Source organism: Mobula birostris, chromosome 9 (genome assembly GCF_030028105.1).
Source record: "Mobula birostris isolate sMobBir1 chromosome 9, sMobBir1.hap1, whole genome shotgun sequence".
NCBI lineage: Eukaryota > Metazoa > Chordata > Chondrichthyes > Myliobatiformes > Myliobatidae > Mobula > Mobula birostris.
Window position 1 is genome coordinate 48403157 of NC_092378.1, and position 22741 is coordinate 48425897.

A 22741-nucleotide genomic window follows, 5' to 3' on the forward strand; every position below is an offset into this window, starting at 1 on the left:
CGCGTCCTACTTCCATGATGAAGGATCGGCTCTCGGGTTAAAAGGGAGCCTGTTGATTTTGGCGAATGAGCAATTTTATATGAATATATAACCCTGAACTTTGCCTGCATTCTGTAAGTTAGCGCATTTAAATTCAATTTAGCCAAAAAAGTGCTGCTGGAATGCACCGTTTGCGCTAATTAGAGGTCACAAACAAACAGACAGAGCATGAGAGTTTTAGTAGTATATAGATGAACAACAAGGAAACAGGAGTGGCAGCTTCATGGAAGGGGAGCAACTGGAATTGGGAATCTAGGAGTGCTGAAAGTGACAGTGGGTGAGGCTTCAGTATCTTGAGACAATAAAAGAAGTTAGGCTGCTGGGAGTACATCAGTTTGAAATTTAATCATGCAAATTAGTGCTGGAACTTCAACTATTTCTGACTAACAGGGTTTTAATAAAGTGATCCACAAATATGATTGTTTGGCACTGCGATTTCATTATACAATTATGTTTGGATTGAATCACTTAGGCAGCACGGTAGCATAGAGCCGAATGTAATCACTTCACAGCACCAGTGATCATTGATTGAGGTTTGATTCTCACTTGGAGTGAATCAATTGCTCTTTTTCCAAATATACCAATTCCAGTAACAACTTCAGACAGGTAGAGGGCACCACCATTGCTTTCTATGCACTGAGCAATCTGAGCCCATGCAGAAGATTTTCTTAGCAGACTTAAATGTGGCTCTGGTATCCACGGAAACCACTACCAAGCATCTACCTTCAAAGGCCTTGAAATAAATCAAACCACTGGCTTCCAAATGATTACCTGTTTCATTAAATATTCTGTCATAATGGCACTTTGTAAAAAGGTTACAGGCCTCCCCAACGGCTTGTGGTACAGTTCTCAGAAAATATTTTGGAATGTATGATGGAATCATAATCTATGGCACACATTACTTATATATTCTATATATACACGCACAAACACACACACACACACACACACACACACACCTGATTCTGAAAATATTAGCACATGGATAAACAATGCTTCCAAACTGGTGCAGGGTAGAATATTTTGGATGCAGTGTTCAAGTACAAATAATCTACATAAGTAACAAGTAACGTAAGTAACATATTGACATCTTCCAAATCACATAGTATAGTGTGCTTGTTTAATGATATTGCAGCCATTCATATAGCTGCAAAAATGTTACCTGTATTTTTTATATCTCATGGACGGCTTGTATTTGTCTATTCACTGTAAGGATATTGGCTGCAGTTATGTTTATATAGTAACTTCAAGTGCACAGTATTTGGATTAGAACTTGAATTTGAGAATAATGTATTAAACGAAGCTGAATATTGCCTTTAACTCCAGAATTTCTCGTTACCTTAATTGCTTAGGCTTCTTATCCTTCTCCCTAGAGAACTATGTACAAAATAAACTTTGTAGTTTATTGTAAACAGTTTAGTCACAGGTTCATGGGAAACTGGAATGCCACTGGGTTCACCTGAGTAACTGGAATATCCCTAGGGTCAAGCTGAGAAACAAGATGCCTTTGGGGTCAACTGGGAAATGACATACAAAAAAAGTGTCACATACATGTGTTTGGAATAACAGGTGGGAAAGGCCTCCAAAAGAAATGGTTCCAGTTTACTCTAGTACAGGAAATACATATGTTTGCACTTTAAAGGTGAAACATCTTCTGCAAAGACTGTACTCAGAGTCATCTCCAAATCAAGCAAGTAATTACCATACAAAATGTTAACTGGCTCCTCCTTCATTTATTTCTTTCATTTCAAAATATGTCATGTATAAACTTGCAATGTATTACTAATATGTTAGAGGATACAAACCATTTCTGATTGTCATGTGTCTATTGCCACTAGGAATTGCAGGAGCTCTTGGAATATCCTCGACAGATTCTCTGCCACTGGACTGTTCACTGGCAGTGGATTCAGCTTCAGAAGGTGAAACTCTACAAAGACAGACATTGTATTTAAAACATCAAATCCTGCTCCCCACTCGCCCAGTTTACATGAGACAGATTTCAGATAAATTCACTTGGACTGCAACTGGATTTGTGATTGTTTTTAAAATGCAGATTGCAGGATGTGTAGTCAGCTAATCTAAAATTAACCTTCAAAAGCTACAGTTTGCAGAGAATGTATCAGAATTTTCAATTATAGACCTATTCTCTCCCCCCCCTCCCCCGCCAACGACAAAATGCTGTCTCTTTCTTCATGATAGTGGATTAGGAGCTGTGATACATCACAAATGCCTTGGTATAATAAATATCAGCCAAAACAAGTTGCAACATCAGGAAATGAGGGATTCTAATTTGACTTCTGAAGTTTGAAGATTAGTTTTAAAAATTTATATCAGAGTACTCTATTGTCACAAAAAGGACAGCCTTTGCACAAATACATTATTACTGTAATGAACAGATAGCAATTAATACTTTGTCATTAACTTCACAGTGGAATGATCCACTTGTCAAAATAATCAATACTTAGAAAAATGCAAGAGCGGTAAGGATTGTGCTAAGGGCCCTGAGGATTAAACCCATCACAGAACACTGTCACGGGCACAGGGCTCCAAAAGAAATTGACCGCAATCCACACAAAATCGACACTATTTTGGACATGCCTTATGTGTGTGGAAAAGTTCAATAATCAACTTTGACATTCTCATCTCACTTACTAAACATCAGTCTTACATGCAGCAGAGCTCATTATTAATTAATAACTTTAAACGTCAACTTTTACTCCAGTTTTCTTGTTGATAACTGGCAATGCTGCTAACATAAGACTTCAGTCAATTTCTAGGAAGGCAGGAAGAAATGGGTTGGTTTCTGGACTGCCAGCTCTTAGAATAACTATTCTACATTAGATAGGTGAAGAGATCAAATCAGCAAGAAACACAGGCTATCAAGGGAGGATTTTAGGGTCTTGAGGATGTCAGGACCTCAAGCTGAGCCTCAAATAAAATATTTCAATTCTACATTCAGCATCTTGGAAAAACCTAACTGGGTCCGCACTGATTATTTCTAGTGTATGAAGATCTGTACCATAACATGTGGGAATTCGACAAAATGTTCTAAAATTTGCATTCGTTAAATTCTCTAGCAATGCATTTTACAAGTAAAAATGGAAAATTGTTAACACCCTAGTTACACATTTTTGATTAATGTCTTTTGAGATTTCTTTACAGGATGTAAAACTTACATTTCTCTTTTCTTTCCTCATACCCTGGTTCCAAGGATCAAGTTTTGCATTAAATCTGGTCAATGCCCCACCACTGTGCACAAGCAAATCAGCTTAAGGCACTGCCATTTTTCAACTTCTCATGAGAAGTGAGGCATAAACTCAAGTGGCATCATCACTTATTGGAATTTCACGTTGAATGAAAGAAACATTAGCTGTTGAGCAGTTAATGCTCTATGTAATGGATTATGCTTACCGACTTCTCTGTCGAAGCCCTTTGGACAGTTTGGCTGCCTTCGGCTGAGGACTGGACACATCACCGTTCTCAGATGGAGAGTTGTCCTTTGCTGAGACAGGTGGCAAACCTTCATGGATGACCAAAATGTCATCTTTACCATGCTGACCAATATGCTGCTTGGCAAAGTCAAAACCTTTAACACTTGGCACTTGAAGCTGAGAAGGCAAATGTGATGATCTGTTAGAGCTGATGATATAGATATTATAACACATGGAGAACCTAAGTGAGGTACTGTGTTGAACATTATGCTCAAATATAGCCTGGAGTAGTGACAAAACTCAAGCTTTTTAAAAAATTTCTTTGCACTAAGCTAGGCTTTGTAATTTAAAACACCATTCATCTTCAGTCACTTTCTTTTCCACTTTGACATGGTCTAAGTTTCTAAGATGACTTTCTAAGCAGTTATGGTTAAGGAAACTTCAATGTTCTTAAGCTCATAACTATAGGCATTCAATCTCAGTTTAGATCAAGTTTATTGTCATTCAATTACTAGAAATAACTTAAACAATAATGTGAACATGACACAAGTTAAAAAGTATAATGCGACTGGTGCTTCATTTGCAATGAGACCTGGTGGTGGCAGGGAGTTCAGTAGTCTCAGGGCCTGAAGGAAGAAGCTGTTTCCCATCTAACAGTCCTTGTCCTAATCTATGGTACCTCCTGCATGATGGCAGGGGGTCAAAGAAATTTTCGGAAGGATGGAAGGGATTCTTAACAATGCTAATGGCCCTGTGGATGCAGCACTCCTGATAAATATCTCCGATAGGTGGAAGAGAGGCACTCATGATCTTCTCAGCAGCCCTCGCAATCCTATATAGGGTCTTCCACTTGGATGCCTTGCAATTTCTGTACTAGACACGGGAAGCAGCTGGTCAGGACACTCTCAATGGTGCTCCAGTAAAAATTGGATGGAATGGAGGAGGAAGGAGGGAAGCGCTTGCTTGTCTCAATCTCTTAAGGAAGTGGAGATGCTGCTGTGATTTCCTGACTAAAGGGGTGGAGTTGAGGGACCAGATGAGATTGTCCCTTATATGCACTCCCACAAACTTGGTGCTTGTCTTGCTATTTGCTATCTACTTAGTTAAATGATTCAACAAGTTAACAGAATTATGATTGATTTGGGTACCCCAAATTTTAATCCATGCAGTAGATAGACAATGCTGATGCTTATACTGATCATAATGAATGCAGATGTAGGCACTCAGAGGGAAGAAACAGCAATATGCTTACAATTGTGAATTCACACTCAGTTACAAAATGACTAGTCATTTCCAAAAATCAGAAGTATGAGGATCAGAATCAGATTTATTATGCTGTCATATAATAATACATCATGAAATTTGTTGTTTTGTGGTAGTACAGTGCAAGACATACAAATTCCCATAAGTTATAATAAGAAAGCAAGCAAGCAAGCAAGCAAATAAATAAATAAATACATACATACTGAGTAGTCAGCATTGATGTAATGGATTCTAATTTTGGGTTTACCAAGCATGTTTACTTTATGACATATTGGGAAAGTAAACGCAGCAATGTGAAAGTTTTATTTGTGGAAATATAATGCCCTGTTGCATGTCTCGTGTCACCACCAGCAACTTGTATGGTGACTATCTGTATGGGTTGTAGCTTCCTTCTTCTATACTGGAAATGCATCAAGTATGAAGGGCTTTGGGATTGTTAAGTAGGTGGCCATTTGACATACAAGTTGATCCGTCCAAAGTTCAGCTGGTGTGGCATTACTTGGATGCTGCCTCTGATCTCAGCTCTGCTTTTGGGCTCCTTTGCAAAGTGGAACTCTTTTGTTTTCTTGCAAATTAGTGATAAAATAAACTGCCAAATGATAAGAATCATGATGTTCACTTCACAGATGGTTGAGATGCAAGTTGCATCCAGTTCATATTATTTGACTTGAAGCATTGGACTCAGAGTACAGTTAAACTGCCAAACCTCAAAACACATCAAATATTTTTCTTGGAAGAAAAAAGTTGCTGATGGTTAAAATCCAAAATAAAAACACAATGCACGAGGCAGCATCCATGGAAAGAGAACAGAGTTGACATTTCATATCAAGGATCTTTGATTCAAGACTGGAAAAGTTAAAAGCAAATTATGTATAGATTGCAGGGTAGGAGGGTGGAAAAAATGAAGACAATGTCTGTTACAGGGTACAAATCAAAGTTCTTAAGATATCAATTACTTTAAAAACTGACATTTAGAAACAGAAGGTGAAAAAACAATCAATTGAAAGAGAAAGGAACAGCCACATCTGAAGAAAGATGAAAAATATGTAAATTATGAAATTCACTATAAACTTCAAAGGTTGCAACATCAGGGTATTTTGCACAGAGACAGAGCTGCCACATTAAATCTGAGTTACAATTGATATTCTGTCCTGACTTCCATTCAATATAGGCACAGCTTTATAACAAACTTGAACGAAAGGACCTCACAAATGACCTGGGCTTTGGGTGGTGGGGGGTGTAATTCTGAAGCTGAGGGATATGACAGTAGAAGGTTCTGCCACTGAGGTGTGATACACAGCAGACGAGACATAGGAATGACTAAAAGGGACCAGAAATCCTCAATGGATTTCTACTACTATTGAAAGGAATCTCCCAAAAACATCAACCTCCCTTTCCTATTTCAGATGCCAAATCCGGCAGTATAATTGAGACAGTGGTTTTAGTTGAAGAATTTCAATCTACTTAATTCTTGAATGGTTTGTCTTTCTATTGTGGAACATTCCGCATTTCTCAAGCAGCTTGTCTAATTTGTTCTGAAGTTCCAACCCAATATGCATTCACAAGAGACTTTACTAATTATGTATTTATGGGATGTGGGTGTCGCCAGCTAAGCCAGCATTTATTGCCTATCCTTAGTTGCCCTTGAGAAGGTGGTGATGAGTTGCCTTCTTGAACCACTGCAGTCCCTGAGGTGTAGGTACACCCACAGTGCTGCTCGGGAGAGAATTCCATGAATTTGACCGAGTGACAATCAGGAATGGCGATATGTTTTCCAGTCAGGATGGTGAGTGACTTAGAGAGGGATTTCCAAGTGGTGTTGTTCTCTTTTACCTGCCTTATAATTAGGCACAAGACAAACCCGGCGGTACAACATTGCTTCTCTGTCCAGGTATGTTATAATCTTTAGAACTCAGTATCAAATTTTCCAAATTTAGGTAACACACTCTTCCAGTATCAGAATTGACTATTGCTGTCAGTCATCTATCTGTGACTTGGACTCACTTTTTCTCTTTCTATTATTATAGCTCATTCTGCTAGGCATGTCCAACTTCCCCATTACCAAGGTGAAAAGTGCCATTACATGTTTGGCCAAAACCAGGGTTGCTCACAAATAATACAGAGCCAGACTTAACCTTATAAAAAGGCTAAGCATTGCTGTAGTAGATAGGTTCAATATTTTTAAAATGTTCAATACACAAGAAACAAAAAAAACGTTAATCCTCACAACACTTCTCAAAGTCAAAAGAGATCTAAACTAAAATGTTTTGGAGAATCTTTTCTAAAATAATCAAACTAACAATTGCTCAAACTTTCTCATAGTCTTTGTCCTCTGTAAAGCTAGCAAAACACTGTACCGTACTTCTTAAGATCTCACATCAAATCATCAGGCAAGTTTCTCCTATAAGCAGTGAGCATCTTACCCAAGTTCATCTTCAGAAAGCTAAGAAAAAAATGGGGGATTAGCCCTACCCAATTTTAGGTTTTACTACTGGGCAGTCAACATATGCTACCTTACATTTTGGATATCGTGAAGACTGTCCAGTTTGGGTTTCTTCAGAAGATAATTCTGTTAATATATTATTTCTCTTCTTGGTTGTTCAATTCCAATATCCTTAAGTAATTTAAATGATAATTTTGTAGTTCAACATTCTTTGAGGATTCGGTTACAATTTAGAAAATTCTTTGAGCTATTTGGTTTTTCACTCCCTAGTCCCAATTTTTCTAATTATTATTTTAAACCTTCTTTGATTGACGTAGTTTTTAAAGAATGGAATAGACTAGGTATTAACTGTTTTCAGGATTTGTTTGTTGGAGATAGTCTTTCCTCATTTGATCAACTATCTATTAAATATAATGTTCCTAAAGCTCACTTTTTCAGATAAGTACAAATTAGAGACTTCTTGCGTTTTCAACTTTATACATTTCCTAAATATCCAGATAAGAATTTAATTGATACAATTTTTACTTTGAAACCTTTTCATAATGGATCTATTTCTAATATTTATAATATGTTGTTGGCATTGAGAAACACTCCGTTCGACAAAATTTAAAACCTCTGGGAACATGACCTACAGATTTCAGTTGATGAGGATACTTGGAATGAAATTTTTAAACTTGTTCACACCTCTTCATTTTGTGCGCGTCACTCTCTTTTACAATTTAAAGTGGTTCATAGAGCCTATATGACTAAAGATAAGCTCTCTCGTTTTTACTCAGATTTTTCTCCATACTGTAATCTTGAAGAGGCCTCTCTAATTCATATGTTTTGGTCCTGCCCACGGCTTGATAAATTTTGGAAAGAAGTATTTCAAACTTTCTCGGAGCTTTTTAAAGTAAACTTTAAACCCAACCCTCTGACTGCCTTGTTTGGCATTGTTGGAGGAAATGATTTTACTGTTAAGCTGAATGATTTGCATATTTTGGTTTTTATTTCTCTTTTAGCCAGAAGAATTTTGTTGCTTAAATGGAAAGATGCCGCTCCGCCTACTCATGCCCATTGGTTGATTGATGTTATGTCACGTTTAAATCCGGAGAAGATTAGGTGTTCTATTTCTATACCTAGACAAGATTTTTTCACATTATGGGGACCTTTTTAGAACTACTTTCACAATTTTCGATTTAGTCAACAATGATGATGGCTATTATATGTTTGAATTTACGCCTATACATCAGAGATTTTTTTTTTCTTTTCCTTTAACCAAACAGCTGTTTTTTCCCCCTTTTTTTTGTTTTGTTATGGGGTTTTGATTTTGCTTTAGATTAAAATATACCTTTTCAATATTACGGTTAATTTACTATACATAGTTATGGGGCAATTCAATCTTGTTTCTGTTTCCATGATATCATAATGTATTTTGTACTCATCTATGCAAGTAATTAATAAAAATATTGAAAAAGAAAAAAAGTTTATCCGATAAGCAGTGAGCATCTCACCCAAATTCATACTCCTTTGTTGAACATTGTTCTGAATTAAGTGTTGAAACGCTTGTATGTTCACACTATAGGTATTTTTGGACTTCCATCTTCAAACATGAAATCCTAAAGTTGTCATCAGCATTGCTAAAAAAAAAAGGCTACTCCAATATTACTCTACTAAATTCTATTTTATCTGACTGTACTGAAGAAAAATGGCCTTAGCTTGAATATTTGTTTTTGTTATTAAACCAAGATATCTGTTGTTTTTTCTTAAATTAATATGTGGCCTAGTATGAAAAAATCAGAACAGTGTCTTTGTAAGTCAGGAACATGATCAACAATTTTGCTTATTCCATGTCCTATAATTGTCAAGTTGAGTATTTCTGCTTGTCAGAGTCAAATAATAAAGAAAAAATGTGAATGTAATAAAGGTCTTTTCCCAGACAGCTTCAAGTGTTCTTTCTGCCCTACATTCTGCACATTTTACTTGTACTGCTGGATGTCAAGTTTCGACTCATTTCCAATGAAGGAATTTAGTTATAGTTTAGTCTTTTGTATCTATTTGTCATTTACACATTAGTCTTGAATTAATCTTTAGTTTCTGTTTTTCATTAATTCTTGTGCATATTTTAGACCACTGCACCCCCCCTTCCCAAAAACAAATTTTATTTTTAATAATTTTATTAATTTATCCTTGTTCACAAAACTTACAGGACATTGAAAAGTTATTAATACAATTTCAAGCAAGTGCCATAATTCAGGTGTCATTAGAGCCAAACTTGTCAGGGAAGAGGCTTCATAGCATTTTAAGAAGCAGCAGCCATATCTCCCCAGAGACCTGGCCAACATTCATCTCTCATATCTCTAATATTACTTGTGCAATGAATGGCACTTTATAAAGGCTCTCTCCAAATACTGACAGCTCTGAATACCAGTAGGAATTATTGACATACTTCTACTGTCTTGCTGGAAATACTTCCATTGGCACTCTGTTGGTTATCGCCTTGCAAATGGCTATTCAGGACATTGTTAGCTGAAACAACAACGATGCAATTCTATTTGAAAGAAACTGCAAAGAACAGTTCTGATGAGAGGATCTGAAACATTGACTGCATTTGTTTCCACTGCTACTGAATGGTTTGTGGAGCATCCTGTTTTCATTGCTGAGTACAAACTGTTAGCACAGAATTAAACTAAGCTTTCAAATGTACAACAGCTATCATCTTGATGGTTGTACGTTAAAGTTTTAACAGGAGTTGTATCTAAAATCTTCAATATTAAAAGGGATTATTACAGTTTAATATTTGAAACTTTGCAAGATATTTTGCACATAGCTCATTTTGGGCAGGCACTAGCAGTATGTGTCATTAAAGGCAAGTTAGGAAATGAAGTTCAAATGTAAATTAGTTTAAAAATCGTACTAGAATTACACCAACATAATCTATAAGCATAGTCATTACTGACAGTTTGCAGTGTGATTGGGAGAGTGAACTATTTTGAAACCTGTGTACTATTTTAACATTTGTTAATCCAAAAGCCTAATCAAGATGACCCAGCAGCATTTTGCACTTCAATCGGCACAGCTCTTAAGAGTCAATGGTTCAGAGCTCTTGCACACAGGTCTGTTCTTGATTTCAGGGAAAGGTTGGTGTGGAGTTTGCACATTCTCCTGGTGACCATATGATTTTCAACAGATGCTTTGGTTTCTTCCAAAGTCTCAAAGGCACACTGTAAGGTTAACTGGCCCCTGAAAGTTTACCATGATGTAGATTCGTGGCAAAGACTCAAAAGAGGAGTTGAGGGGAAAATAAGTTACGAGGATACAAGTGGGGGGGGGGTGTTAAGACTGACGGGATTGTTTTGCGGATGAGGAAGAAAGTAAAGTCTGACGTAGCAGTATTTCAGTGGAGTAAAGGAAGTTACAGTGGTATGAGAGAGGAGTTGGCGAAAGTAAGTCAGAGGGAGATGCTGGACAGGATGACAGCAGAGCAACAATGGTGGGATTTTCTGGGAAAAATGAGGATAGATGTATCCCAAAAGTGAAGAAATACTCAAATGGCAAAATAATACAACTGTGGCTGACAATGGAAGTCAAAGTTAATGTAAAAGCAAAAGAGAGGGCATACAAAAAAGCAAAAATTAGTGGGAAGATAGAGAATTGAGAAGCTTTTAAAAACTTAGCAACAGAAAGAATCATTAGGAGAGAAGAGATATGAAAACAAGCTAGCAAACAATATCAAAGTGGAGAGTAAAAGCTTTTTCAAGTATGTAAAAAATAAAAAAAGATATGAGAGTAGATATAGGACAGCTAGAAAATGAGGCTGGAGAAATAATAACCTGGGACAATGAGATGCAGATGAACTAGATAAATATTTTGCATCAGTCTTCACTGTGCAAGACATTAGCAGAGTGCCAGATGTTGAAGGGTGTGAGGTAAGAGAAGTGAGTGCTGTTACTATTACATGGAAGAAGGTGCTCAAAAAGCTGAAAGAGATCAGGGTACATAACTCACCCGGACCAGATGAACTGCACCCTAGCGTGTTGAAAGAGGTAGTGGTAGAGATTGTGGAGGCATTAGCAATGACCTTTCAAACATCTTTGGACTCTGGCACGGTGGCAGAGGACTGGAAAATTGCAAATGTCACTCCACTGTTTAAAAAAGGAGGAAGGCCGCAAAAAGAAAATTACAGACCAGTTAGCTTGACCTCAGTGGTTGGGAAGATGTCAGAGTCAATTGTTAAGGAGGAGGCATTGGAGTACTTAGTGACACAGGACAAGTTAGGGTAAAGTCAGCATGGTTCCCTGAAGGGAAAATCTTGCCTGACGAACTTGTTGGAATTCTTTGAAGAGTTTACAAGTAAGATAGATAAAACGGATGCAGTGAATGTTTTATATTTGGACTTTCAGAAGGCCTTTGACAAGGTGCCACACATGAGGCTGCTTACCAAGTTAAAAACCCATGATATTTCTGGAAAGTTACTGGCATGGTTAGAACATTGGCTGATTGGTGGGAGGCAGTGTGTGGGAATAAAAGGATCTTTTTCTGGTTGGCTGCCAGAGACTAGTGGTGTTCTGCAGAGGTTGGTGTTGGGACTGCTTCTTTTTATGCTGTACATCATTGATTTAGATGATGGTATAAATGGTTTTGCTGTCAAGTTTGCAGATGATATGAAGATTGGTTGAGGAAACAGGTAGGCTGCAGAAGGACTTAGACATATTCGGAGAATGGACAAGAAAGTGGCAAGTGAAATACCATGTTGGAAAATGCACGGTCATGCACTTTGGCAATAGAAAGAAATGTACAGACTATTTTCTAAATGGGGAGAAAATCCAAAAATCTGAGATGCAAGGGGACTTGGGAGTCCTTGTACAGAACACCCTGAAGGTTAACTTGCAGGTTGAGTTGGTGGCGAGGAAGGCAAATATAATGTTAGCATTCATTTCAAGAGGTCTAGTATATAAGGCTGAGGACTTACAAGGCACTAGTGAGGCCTCACTTTGAGTATCGTGAACAATTTTGGGCTCCTCATCTGAGAAGAGATATGCCAGCATTGGAAAGGTTTCAGAGGAGGTTCACAAAGATGATTCTGGGAATGAAAGGGTTATACAAGGAACGCTTGATAGCTCTGGGTCTGTACTTATTGGAATTTAGAAGGATGAGGGCGATCTCATTGAAACCTTTTGAATGTTGAAAGGCCTACACAGAGTAGATGTGGAAAAGATGTTTCCCATGTTGGGGGAGTCTAGGACAAGAGGGCACTGCCTCAGGATAGAGGGGCATCACTTTAAAACAGAGATGCAGGGAAATTTCTTTACCCAGAGGGTGGTGAATTTGGGGAGTTTGTTACCACAGGAAGCTGTGGAGGCCAGGTTATTGGGTGTATTTTAAGGCAGAGCTTGATAGGTTCTTGATTGGACACAGCATCAAAGGTTACGGGGAGAAGGCTGGGGAGGTGAGCTGAGGAGGGGTAAAACAAAAAGGATCAGCCATGATTGAATGCCAGAGCAGACTCGATGGGCCAAAAGGTCCAATTCTACTCCAATGTCTTATGGATGAGCTGAATGACCCCTTTCTGTGTCATAATAATCACTGAGGGGGAAATCACTCACAAAGAAAGATGGTTGTGGATGTTTGAGGTCAATCACATTGGCTTTATCAGTGATGCACAGACCCTGAACAAAATTCTAAAGAAGGCTTTTTATCATATCCAATGAAAAGAAAGAGATAGAATAGACAAAACCAATTGTTCTCACTTTCCATGAAGTATGAGGCCGGAGAAACTAGGCAAAATTTATTGCGAGCTTAATTTGGTTTCCTAATTTATAACTTTTACGTACACAGTGACAAAGAATTTGAAAGCCTTTTAGATGAATATAAACAACTGTGATGAAGCCTCTGCCCATATAATGTTATCTTTCAATCCCTTCATTTTAGCCAATGCAAGACAACATTTTAGCTGAAATAGAAGGATAACATATTCCTGTTTATTTGAAATACTTTTAAAACAACCTTTTATAATTTATCTCTTGCTAACAGCATGTGACCTCATTTATTTTACTCCATTACTCACTCTAGCATTCTTGGTGTTGTCTGACAGGTTTGAGAAAAGATAATATTTATCTATTCCAACAAAATGGAACAGATTGCTGTCCAATGTCAGTGCTACAGCTGCACTGGACTACATTCGCACTGTATTCTTTATACGGAAGTGCCATGGGACAAGACGTCATTTATTTTCCTTCTTATTTCAGGATGTTTTTCACAATGGGAAGGTGTTCTGTACAGTACTGACTTCCAAGGTTCACCTAGAATCTTTTAAAGCATGAAAGGTCACCACGCTATCCTCAGGCAATGCACATCAAGCCCTTCTGAACCAAGTATATGCTAGCAAAAATGACAGCCTTGTGCTTCCAAGCTACCTGCCAGAAGGTGCGTGTGCATTCATCCTCTACAAGTAAAATTAATTCAATCACAAGCCAAAATTTTAGACAATGTCCTCTAAACGTTAAAATTACAAAGAAAATGCATCAATCTTTCTTCACAGTTGAACTCATACAATTAATTTCCATGCTTACAGTTCCTAAAAAGTTTTCCAAATTATACAAGGAACTAGCTGTTGTTTAAACCATTCCAAACATTGCTTTCGAAAGACGTAATGTCTCCTTTTGAATCTCTCTTCACTAAACTATCACGTGCATTAGGGATGAGGGAAGACAAAGGATGCTCTAATCTAACATTTAGTACTTCTATACAAAACTGAAAGTTTGTGGCTCAAATATAAAAAAGTGTCAAAATGCAGTAAAAATTTAAACTGAATGGAATTAATATACTAGGAAATTCATTGTTGAGAATTAAAAACAAGACAATTTTCGCTGAACACTTACGCTCTATCCACCAGAGAAAGCAGGATCTCTCAGTGGCTACACATTTTAATTCCACGTCCTATTCCCATTCTGATATGTCTATCCATGGCCTCCTTTACTGTCAAGATGAAGCCACACTCAGGTTGGAGGAACACCACCTTATATTCCATCTGGGTAGCCTCCAACCTGATGGCATGAACATTGACTTCTCTAACTTCCGTTAATGCCCCACCTCCCCTTCGTACCCCATCCATTATTTATTTATTTATTGTTTTGATGATGACATAGGTGGGAGGAGAAGATGGCGGCACGACGCAGCTCGCAGTGGCCACTCCGGTGGTGATGTCTGTTATTTGTCAAGTAGGGTGCCGTGCACAATCCTGATTTGATGGAGACGGATGTGAGAGCACGGGGGAACATCTGGTGAAACTTCTGAAATGCCTGCTTGGCTGCTGTTGCTACTGTGTGGCCTAGAATCTCCGGAGAACGCCCCGAGTCCTCGGCTTTACGTGTTGCTCGGTGGCCGGGGCGGGGTCGAAGCACTCAGCAGAGGATGGTGCTCCAAGAGGCTGTATCGAAGGGGCTGGCCAGAGGCTCAAAGTTTTCGGATGGACTCAGAGTCGGCTGTGGTCAGGTGCTTCCAATGCATCAGCAAGTTGTCAGCACATAGAGGTTCATGGCGGGGAGAGTTTCTCCCTTCTGCCGCCTGCGTTAGATGATGAATCGATCGGGACCTTGAGACTTTTTTTTACCACGCCCATGGTCTGCTCTTTATCAAATTATGGTATTGCTTTGCATTGTTGTAACTATATGTTATAATTATGTGGTTTTGTCAGTTTAGTCTTGGTTTGTCCTGTTTTTTTTGTGATATCATTCTGGAGAAACATTGTATCATTTTTAATGCATGCATTTCTAAATGACAATAAACGAGGACTGAGTGTCCTCATAATCTAATTAATTTTTTTCTCTGTCTCTTTTTCCCTCTGTCCCTCTCACTATACTCCTTGCCCATCCTCTGGGCTTCTCCCCTCCCCCTTTCTTTCTCCCTAGGCCTCCCATCCCATGATCCTCTCATATCCCTTTTGCCAATCAACTTTCCAGCTCTTAGCTCCATCCCTCCCCTTCCTGTCTTCTCCTATCATTTCGGATCCCCCCTCCCCCTCCCACTTTCAAATCTCTTACTATCTCTTCTTTCAGTTAGTCCTGACGAAGGGTCTCCGCCCGAAATGTCAACTGTACCTCTTCCTATAGATGCTGCCTGGCCTGCTGCGTTCACCAGCAATTTTTATGTGTATTGCTTGAAATTCCAGCATCTGCAGATTTCCTCGTGTTTACAATTTTCTCTATTCTACTCTAGACTCCTTCCTGGTTTTTGATGGGTTAGGAAAGCAACTGTAAGCTCATTTAAAAGGGAATAAGGTGAGGAGAAATATGTTTTAAAAGATCAGGGAAGTATTTGTGATTTCCAACCAGTATCCAATCACTTTTGGAAGGTAGACATGGACATTTAGTGAGGACAGCACAAAAAAAAAAGAATAAAATTAAAATTGGGAATTAATTACTCCAGGATGCTGAATTTTCACATGAGGCAGACAAAATGGAAAAGCAGGGATAATCCTGGTGATCAAGAATGGGAGGAAGGCAGCAGAGAGAACAGACTGGAGAAAACCAAGAGGGAATACCAATTTCAGTTGAGTTAAGAAATAACTGAAGGTAGAAAACTACAGTGGTAATGCAGGGCAAAGCACTAAACAGTAAATTAAGGACACAATAAGGGTAAAACAATAATCATGAGACACCTAAGCTTCACAGAGACCAGAGAAAAACAATTGAGAAACAGCACAGAGAACAAATTCATGAAATGCACCTGAGGTGGTTTGTTAGATCAGAATATTAAAGAGTTTATGGGAAATAGGCTATTTTAAAACCAGGACTATGAATCAAAATATTGTAGAATTTTGGAAATGACTTGGTTCAATTCAAGAGCTGGGCCGTGAATCAAACAAAGCAAATTACAAAGATATGAGGCACAAGCTGGCATTTATCCACTGAAAAACTACATTATTAGGCATAACATAAACAATGGCTAACATTCATAATAAAACACAGAACAGTTTAGCACAGGAACAGGCCCTTCAGCCCACAATGCTGTGCTGAACCAAGTACATTAGTAATCTGATGGCGATCTAAACAAATCCCCTCCACTGTCACAACATCCATATATTTCCATTTCCTTTGCATTTATGTGCCTATCTAAACATCTCTTTAAAAATCTCCAATGTATCTGCCTGTACCATCATCCCATTCCAGGCACCCACCACTCTGGGCAAAAAAAACTTGCCCCTCACATCTCCTTTGAAATTACTCCCTCTCACAATAAAGCATGTCCTCTAGTATTAGACATGTCAACCTCAGGAAAAAAATACTGTCTGTCTACTCTATCTATACCTCTCATAATCTTATAAACCTCTTATCAGATCTCCCCTCAGCCTCTGCCACTCAGAAAACAACCCAAGTTTGTACAACCTCTCAGTAGAGCACATACCCTCCAATACAGGCTGCATCATAGTAAACCTCTTCATTACCCACTCCAAAGGCTTGACATCTTCCTATAATGGGCCGACTGGTACTGTATGCAATGCGCCAGATACAGCCCAAATAGAGTTTTATAAAGCTGCAACATAACTTCTTGACTTTTGAACTCAATGCCTTAACTAATAAAAACAAGCATGCCATTTGCCTTTTCAACCACCCTATCAACTTGTGTAGCCACTTTCAGGGAGCTGTGAACTTGGACGCCAAGATCCCTCTGCTCATCTGTACTGTTAAGGGTTTCTTTACGCTTGACCTTCCAATGTGCAACAATTCACATTCAGCCAAGTTAAACTCCATCTGCCATTTCCCTGTCCAAATCTACAACTGACTTTTATCCTGCTGTACTCTTTGCCAGTCATTCACACTATCCACATCACCAACAATCTTCGTATCATTTGTAAACTTACAAATCCATCCGTCTATATTTTCATCCAGGTCAGTTATATACATCACAAACAGCAATTAATAATTTATGTGCAACAAATATATCCTTTTGAGGCACAAACACCCAACAAGAAAAATGGCTGAGCTATGCACAACCATACAAACCATGTTTGATCTTTCTTTTCTTCATATTAGTATTTATTATTGTCATGCACCACAATACAGTGAAGTACTTTTGTTTGCTTGCTGTCGCTGTCCATAGAGATAATTTCAAAACACACGTACATTGAAATATTACAAAGAGAAAAGCACAACAGCATGCAGAATATAGTGTTATAGTTACAGAGAAAGGGCAGGGTAGGTCGACAATAAAGTGCAAGGGCCACAACAAGGCAGGCTGTGAAATGAAGAGTTCATCAACAAAGATATTTAAACTTCTAATACATTAAAAATAATTGAAGAAATACATAAACAGAAATCATTGACAATGCTGTGAAGTCTAATTCTGGATGGCATGGCTGGAAAATTGGAAACATAGCTAACTAGAATAATGTTAAGAAATACTTCTACATGTAGATTGGGAAAAGTTTGGGTGACACATACAAAAAGCGGGAGGAACTCAGCAGGCCAGGTGGCATCTATGGAAAAGAGCACAGTCGACATTTTGGGCCAAGACTCTTCATCAGGACTGGAAAAAAAAAGATGAGGTGTCAGAGTAAAAGGGTGGAAGGAGGGAAGGAAGAAACACAAGGTAGTAGGTGAAACAGTGAGGGGGTAGGGGTGAAGTAAAGAGTTGAGAAGTTGATTGGTAAAAGATGCAGGGCTCGAGAAGGGGGAATCTAATAGGAGAGGACAGACGGCCATGGAAGGTGCTTCAACGAGCACCTACACTCTGTCTGCCAGAAAAAGCGGGATCTCCCAGTGGCCACCCATTTTAATTCCACTTCCCATTCTGATATTTCAATCCACGGCCTTCTCTACTGTTGCGATGAACCCACACTCTGGTTGGAGGAAATGCTTAAATTATTACACTATCTGCATCTGGTGACCATGTGTTCTCTATCTCAGAGAATGACATCAGAACATCTTTCAAGGTGAACCCTTTCAAAGAGTCAGATGGTGTGCCTGATATGGCACTGAACACCTGTACTGACCAACTAGCTGGAATGTTCAAGGAAAACTTCCAAGCTCTCATTGTTGTGGTCTGAGGTTTCCATCTGCTACAGGAGGGCATCAGTCATACCAGTGCTACAGAAGAGCAGGGTGAGCTGCTCCAGTAGTGATCGCTTTCACATTTACTGTGATGAAGTGCTTTGAGAGGTTGGTCATGGCTAGAACTAACCCCTACCTGAGCATGGTCCTGAACCTACTGCCACAATACATCAGCTGCAAGTTCACTGGCTTTCCAATTGACTTTGGAATACCTAGACAACAGCAAAACATATGTCAGGCTACTGTTTATCGATTACAGCCTGGCGTTCAACAGCTCACTATTATTCGACAAACTGAAACCTAGGTATCTGTACCTCCTCCTGCAACTGGATCCTTAACTTCATCAGGCAACCGTAGTCAGTGCAGATAACAACTCCTTCTTTTTCACAACCAACACAGGCACACCTCAAGGATGCAAGCTTAGCCTACTGCTTGACTCTCTACACTCATAACTGTGTGGTTAGGTACAGCTCAAACCCCATCTTATAAATTCAGCATGACATCATGCTGTTGGCAGCATATCAGATTGCAATGAGGTGCACAGGAGTAACAATAATTGGCTAGCTGAGTGATGTTGCAATTCAACTTCAGAACGACCAAGAAATTGATTGTGCACTTCAGGAAGGGGAAGTCAGGAGAACACACACAGCAATCCTCATCGAAGGGTCAGTGTTTGAAAAGGTGAGCAGCTTCAAATTCTGGGGTCAATGCCTCAGAGGAATCCATCACAACAGCAGCTTTACCTCATTTGGAGTTTGGGGGGACTTGTTTTGCCACTAAAGACTCTAGCATATTTCTGCAGATGTACAGTGGAGAGCATGCTAACTGGCCACATCATAGCCTGGTATGGAGCCTCGAATACACAAGATCACAAGAGGCTACAGAGGATTATAGACTCAGCCAGTCCCATCATGGGTACAACCCTCCTTGCCATCGAGGATACCTTTGAGACATTCTCACCATTCTTCTTGTGACTACCATCAGACAGGAGGTACAGGAGACTGAAGACAATCAACATTTTAATAACAGCATTTTTCCCTTTGCTGTCAGATTTCTAAATGGTCCATGAATAGTAACTCACTATTTATCTTATACACTGCTTATTTATTTTTGTAACTTAGTAAATTTTGTTTTACGTTTTACAGGAACAAGTTGAATCTCCTTCTGGTATAGGAGCAGTCGAGCCTCAGACTAGAAGTCCCAACAAAGGATTGTGAGAACAGCTGAGAGGATTTCCCTACCATCCATCGGGGACATTTATCAGGAGCGTTGCATACGCAGAGCCCTTAGAATTATTAAGGATCCCACCCATCCATCCAGTATTCTCTTTGACTTTCTCCCATCAGGCGGGAGACTATGATGCATAAAAACAAGAACGGTCTGGATGAGAAACAGTTTCTTTCCCCAGGCCATTAGGCTTCTGAACTCCCTGCCTCATTGTATTCGAAGTGCCACTGGTTAATCTGTTCCGCACTTTACAATATTTAATATTAATATACTTTAGCTGGTTATTTATGTGTGATTCATCTGCAGATTTTATGCTTATCTTTATAAGTTATCGTATGTATGTGTACTACTGTGCTTTACATCCAGGTTTGGAGAAACTTTGTCTCATTTCTATGTACATTATATGGTTATATACATTATATACATGTATATATTTAAATGACAATAAACTTGACTTGCACTGTATTGCTGCCGCAAAACTACAACTTTTACAACATATGTCTATGATACTAAACCTGATTCTGATTTATCAAATTCATGACTCATTAAACTGTCGTTCCTTTTGGTTTTCTTATAAAGTTACTGTATGATTAACCTGATTACTATTTCCTTACATACAGCACCAAATTCTTTTCAAATCCAACTAGAGTCCTTCACCATAAGCTCTGCAACTAGAAACATCAATAGACTTTGACTTATACAATCTCTTACTTTTTGTCGTTGTTGAATGTTGCTCATGGTGTCTGGCTGAAACTCCAGCTTGTCTGTTCGGCAGAACTTCCAGTACAGAATCATGATGATGATGACGACCACAATCACTGGTACAAGCACAGCTACAATGATCCACAAACTCTTATTTTCCTCTGTTGGAGATGAGGTCGGAACTCTCTCTACCGCTATAAAAGGAAAATTACGACCAAATGAGGCACCTAATGAAACTCTTTAAAAAGAATTATATTCCTAAATTCTCTGATAAAGCATACACTGGCACGAATTATTTCATTTTCACTCATACTTAACATAAGTACAATTGATTGCACTAAACAATATAGATACTGCTTGGACTAAAATTACTACACAGTGACTTTTGGATTCTGAAAGACTTTACGGGACAAGTGATTAGAACTAGCAGTGTGGTCTTCTCCCTTTTTCATTTTGTAGCACATACAGATGGCATAATGGTGCAACAATTTGCTCCACCGCCTCTTAACTCTATATACACAGGTTGGATCCTGACCTCGAGTGCTGTCTGTGTAGAGTCAGCACAATCTCTCTGCATTGACATGGGTATTCTGGCTTCCTCCCATGTTGCAACGACCTGCTGGTAGATTAATTAGTTAGTTAAAATTATCCTTTATGTTTAGGCAAGGAGAAAAGGAATTAAAGAAAACAAATGATGTACATACGAGAGAAAATAAGTTGCAGGTCTACAGGGAAATCAGGGAGGAATAAATAAGTAATTGATGGGAATATCATTAATCCAAGCAAGTTTAAAATTTGCCCATTTCACACGGTGCTCCTGGAGCACAATCTTGGACTCACATACCCCATATCAATGCATTATATTCAATCAGTTTCTTAATATTTCCAGGATATCATTGCTTACGTAAGTGTTTACATTAGCATACCTTGAATAAGATCACATGAGTATGTTACTTGCAGGAGTTTACCAAATTGTTAATTAACTCAATGCAGCTTAAGGCAACTTGATAATTGTCACCTCTTGCAACAACTTACAATTTATTGAGGCACATTACTAGACCAACCAAATGGTAGTGGTAGTGGAGGGGTATTCTACGTACAACTTTACTACTAGTCAGTGGGAGAATTATTTTGTTCAAATTCTCCATTATTCTTCTGAATTATTGTTATTCTCCATTATTCACTCAGGAAATTAATCACCCAAAATATGAAGTGAAAATTCACAAGATCTTTAATTATTTTGCATTTGGAGTAGACATGTCTTACAGCTAGAAAATATTTGGTATAAACAGTCTATCAATGTATGGTTTAGCGATTCAACCCAGAAGTATTGCATACTGTGTCTTGAAGAAGTATTCAGCCCCCAATCCTTTGTTCATACAAATGGGTATCACAACTAGGGATTTTCATCATTTTAACTAAGAATTTGTATTTGTAAATCACATGCTCCTTTTTATGTAAATGGCACAGCCCAAAAAACTGGGAAAATTGTAAGGAAGGAAAACTAAAAATTCAAAAACTGAAATGTCAGAAGTTCAAAAATATTCATCCGCTTAGTTGAACTAACTCTCGCAGCTACTACAACCAGTAGCCTTTTTGAATAAGTCTCTATTAGCTTTGCACAACACGATGGAGCAAGATTTGCCCATTCTTCATTGCAAAATTGCTCAAATTGTGTCAAGTTAGTGAATAGTGATAGACAGCAATATTGAGGATTTGCCGAAGATGTTCAATTGCATTAAGGTCAGGACTCTGGCTGGTCCACTTAAGGACATCAATTTTCTTCAATTGAAGTCACTCCATGGTTGCCCTGGCAGTGTGCTTTGAGTCACTGTCCTGCTGAAAGACGAACTTCTTCCCCAGTTTAAGCTTTCTGGCAGAACTAGCAGGTTATTATCCAGGATCTCTCTGTATTTCGCAGCATTCATCTTCGCTTCAATCCTGAACAGATTTCCAGTCACTGCTACTGAAAAGCATCCTCATAGCATGATGGTACATCCACCATACTTTACAGAAGGGACGGTGTTACGTGATTGATGCACAGTATTGGATTTACACTACACAACTGCTTGTTGAGGCCAAAAAGTTCCAATTTAATCTCATCCGACCACAAGATCTTCCATGTTTTTACAGTATCTTCTACATAACACTTTACAAAGTCTTTACGGGCAAGGATATGCACTAGGTCTTCTTCCCTGCCACTCTTCCATAAATACACTTTTTTGTGCAAGACCTTAGAGACTGTCGAGCCATGAACTCCATTGCCAGTTGCAGCCACTGACATCTGCAGCCCACTCAGAGTAACTACTGGCATCACAGTAACCTCAGTAACAAGTGCAATTCTTTTCTGGCGACTCAGATTAGAGAAGTGGCCTGACCTAGGCAGTATGGCTATGGTTTCATACTTTTCTCCCCCACTTTTTTTTTTTTTAAAACTATGGATTACAGTGAGCTCCAATTTATGTTCAGTGCCTTTGAGATGGTCTTGTATCCTTCCCCAGATTTGTCCTTCTCTATTTTCATTTCCTTGACTTCTTTTGAATGTGCTTTTGTCTTCAAGGTGGGAAGAGAAGATGGTGGTGCGTCGCAGCGCGTGTAGCCTCTCC

The 22741-nt window shown here is 38.7% G+C and overlaps 1 protein-coding gene across 1 annotated transcript in view; it reads right to left on the bottom strand.

The window, feature by feature from the left end:
- LOC140202405 (uncharacterized) overlaps positions 1-22741 on the bottom strand; it is a 270611-nt gene that overhangs the window by 35301 nt on the left and 212569 nt on the right. The window contains exons 10-12 of the mRNA XM_072267279.1: positions 20145-20329; positions 3451-3647; positions 1845-1966 (exon numbers count right to left, since the gene is read on the bottom strand). Of these exons, the coding sequence (XP_072123380.1) occupies positions 1845-1966; positions 3451-3647; positions 20145-20329 (504 nt within the window). The remainder of the gene's footprint in view (positions 1-1844; positions 1967-3450; positions 3648-20144; positions 20330-22741) is intronic.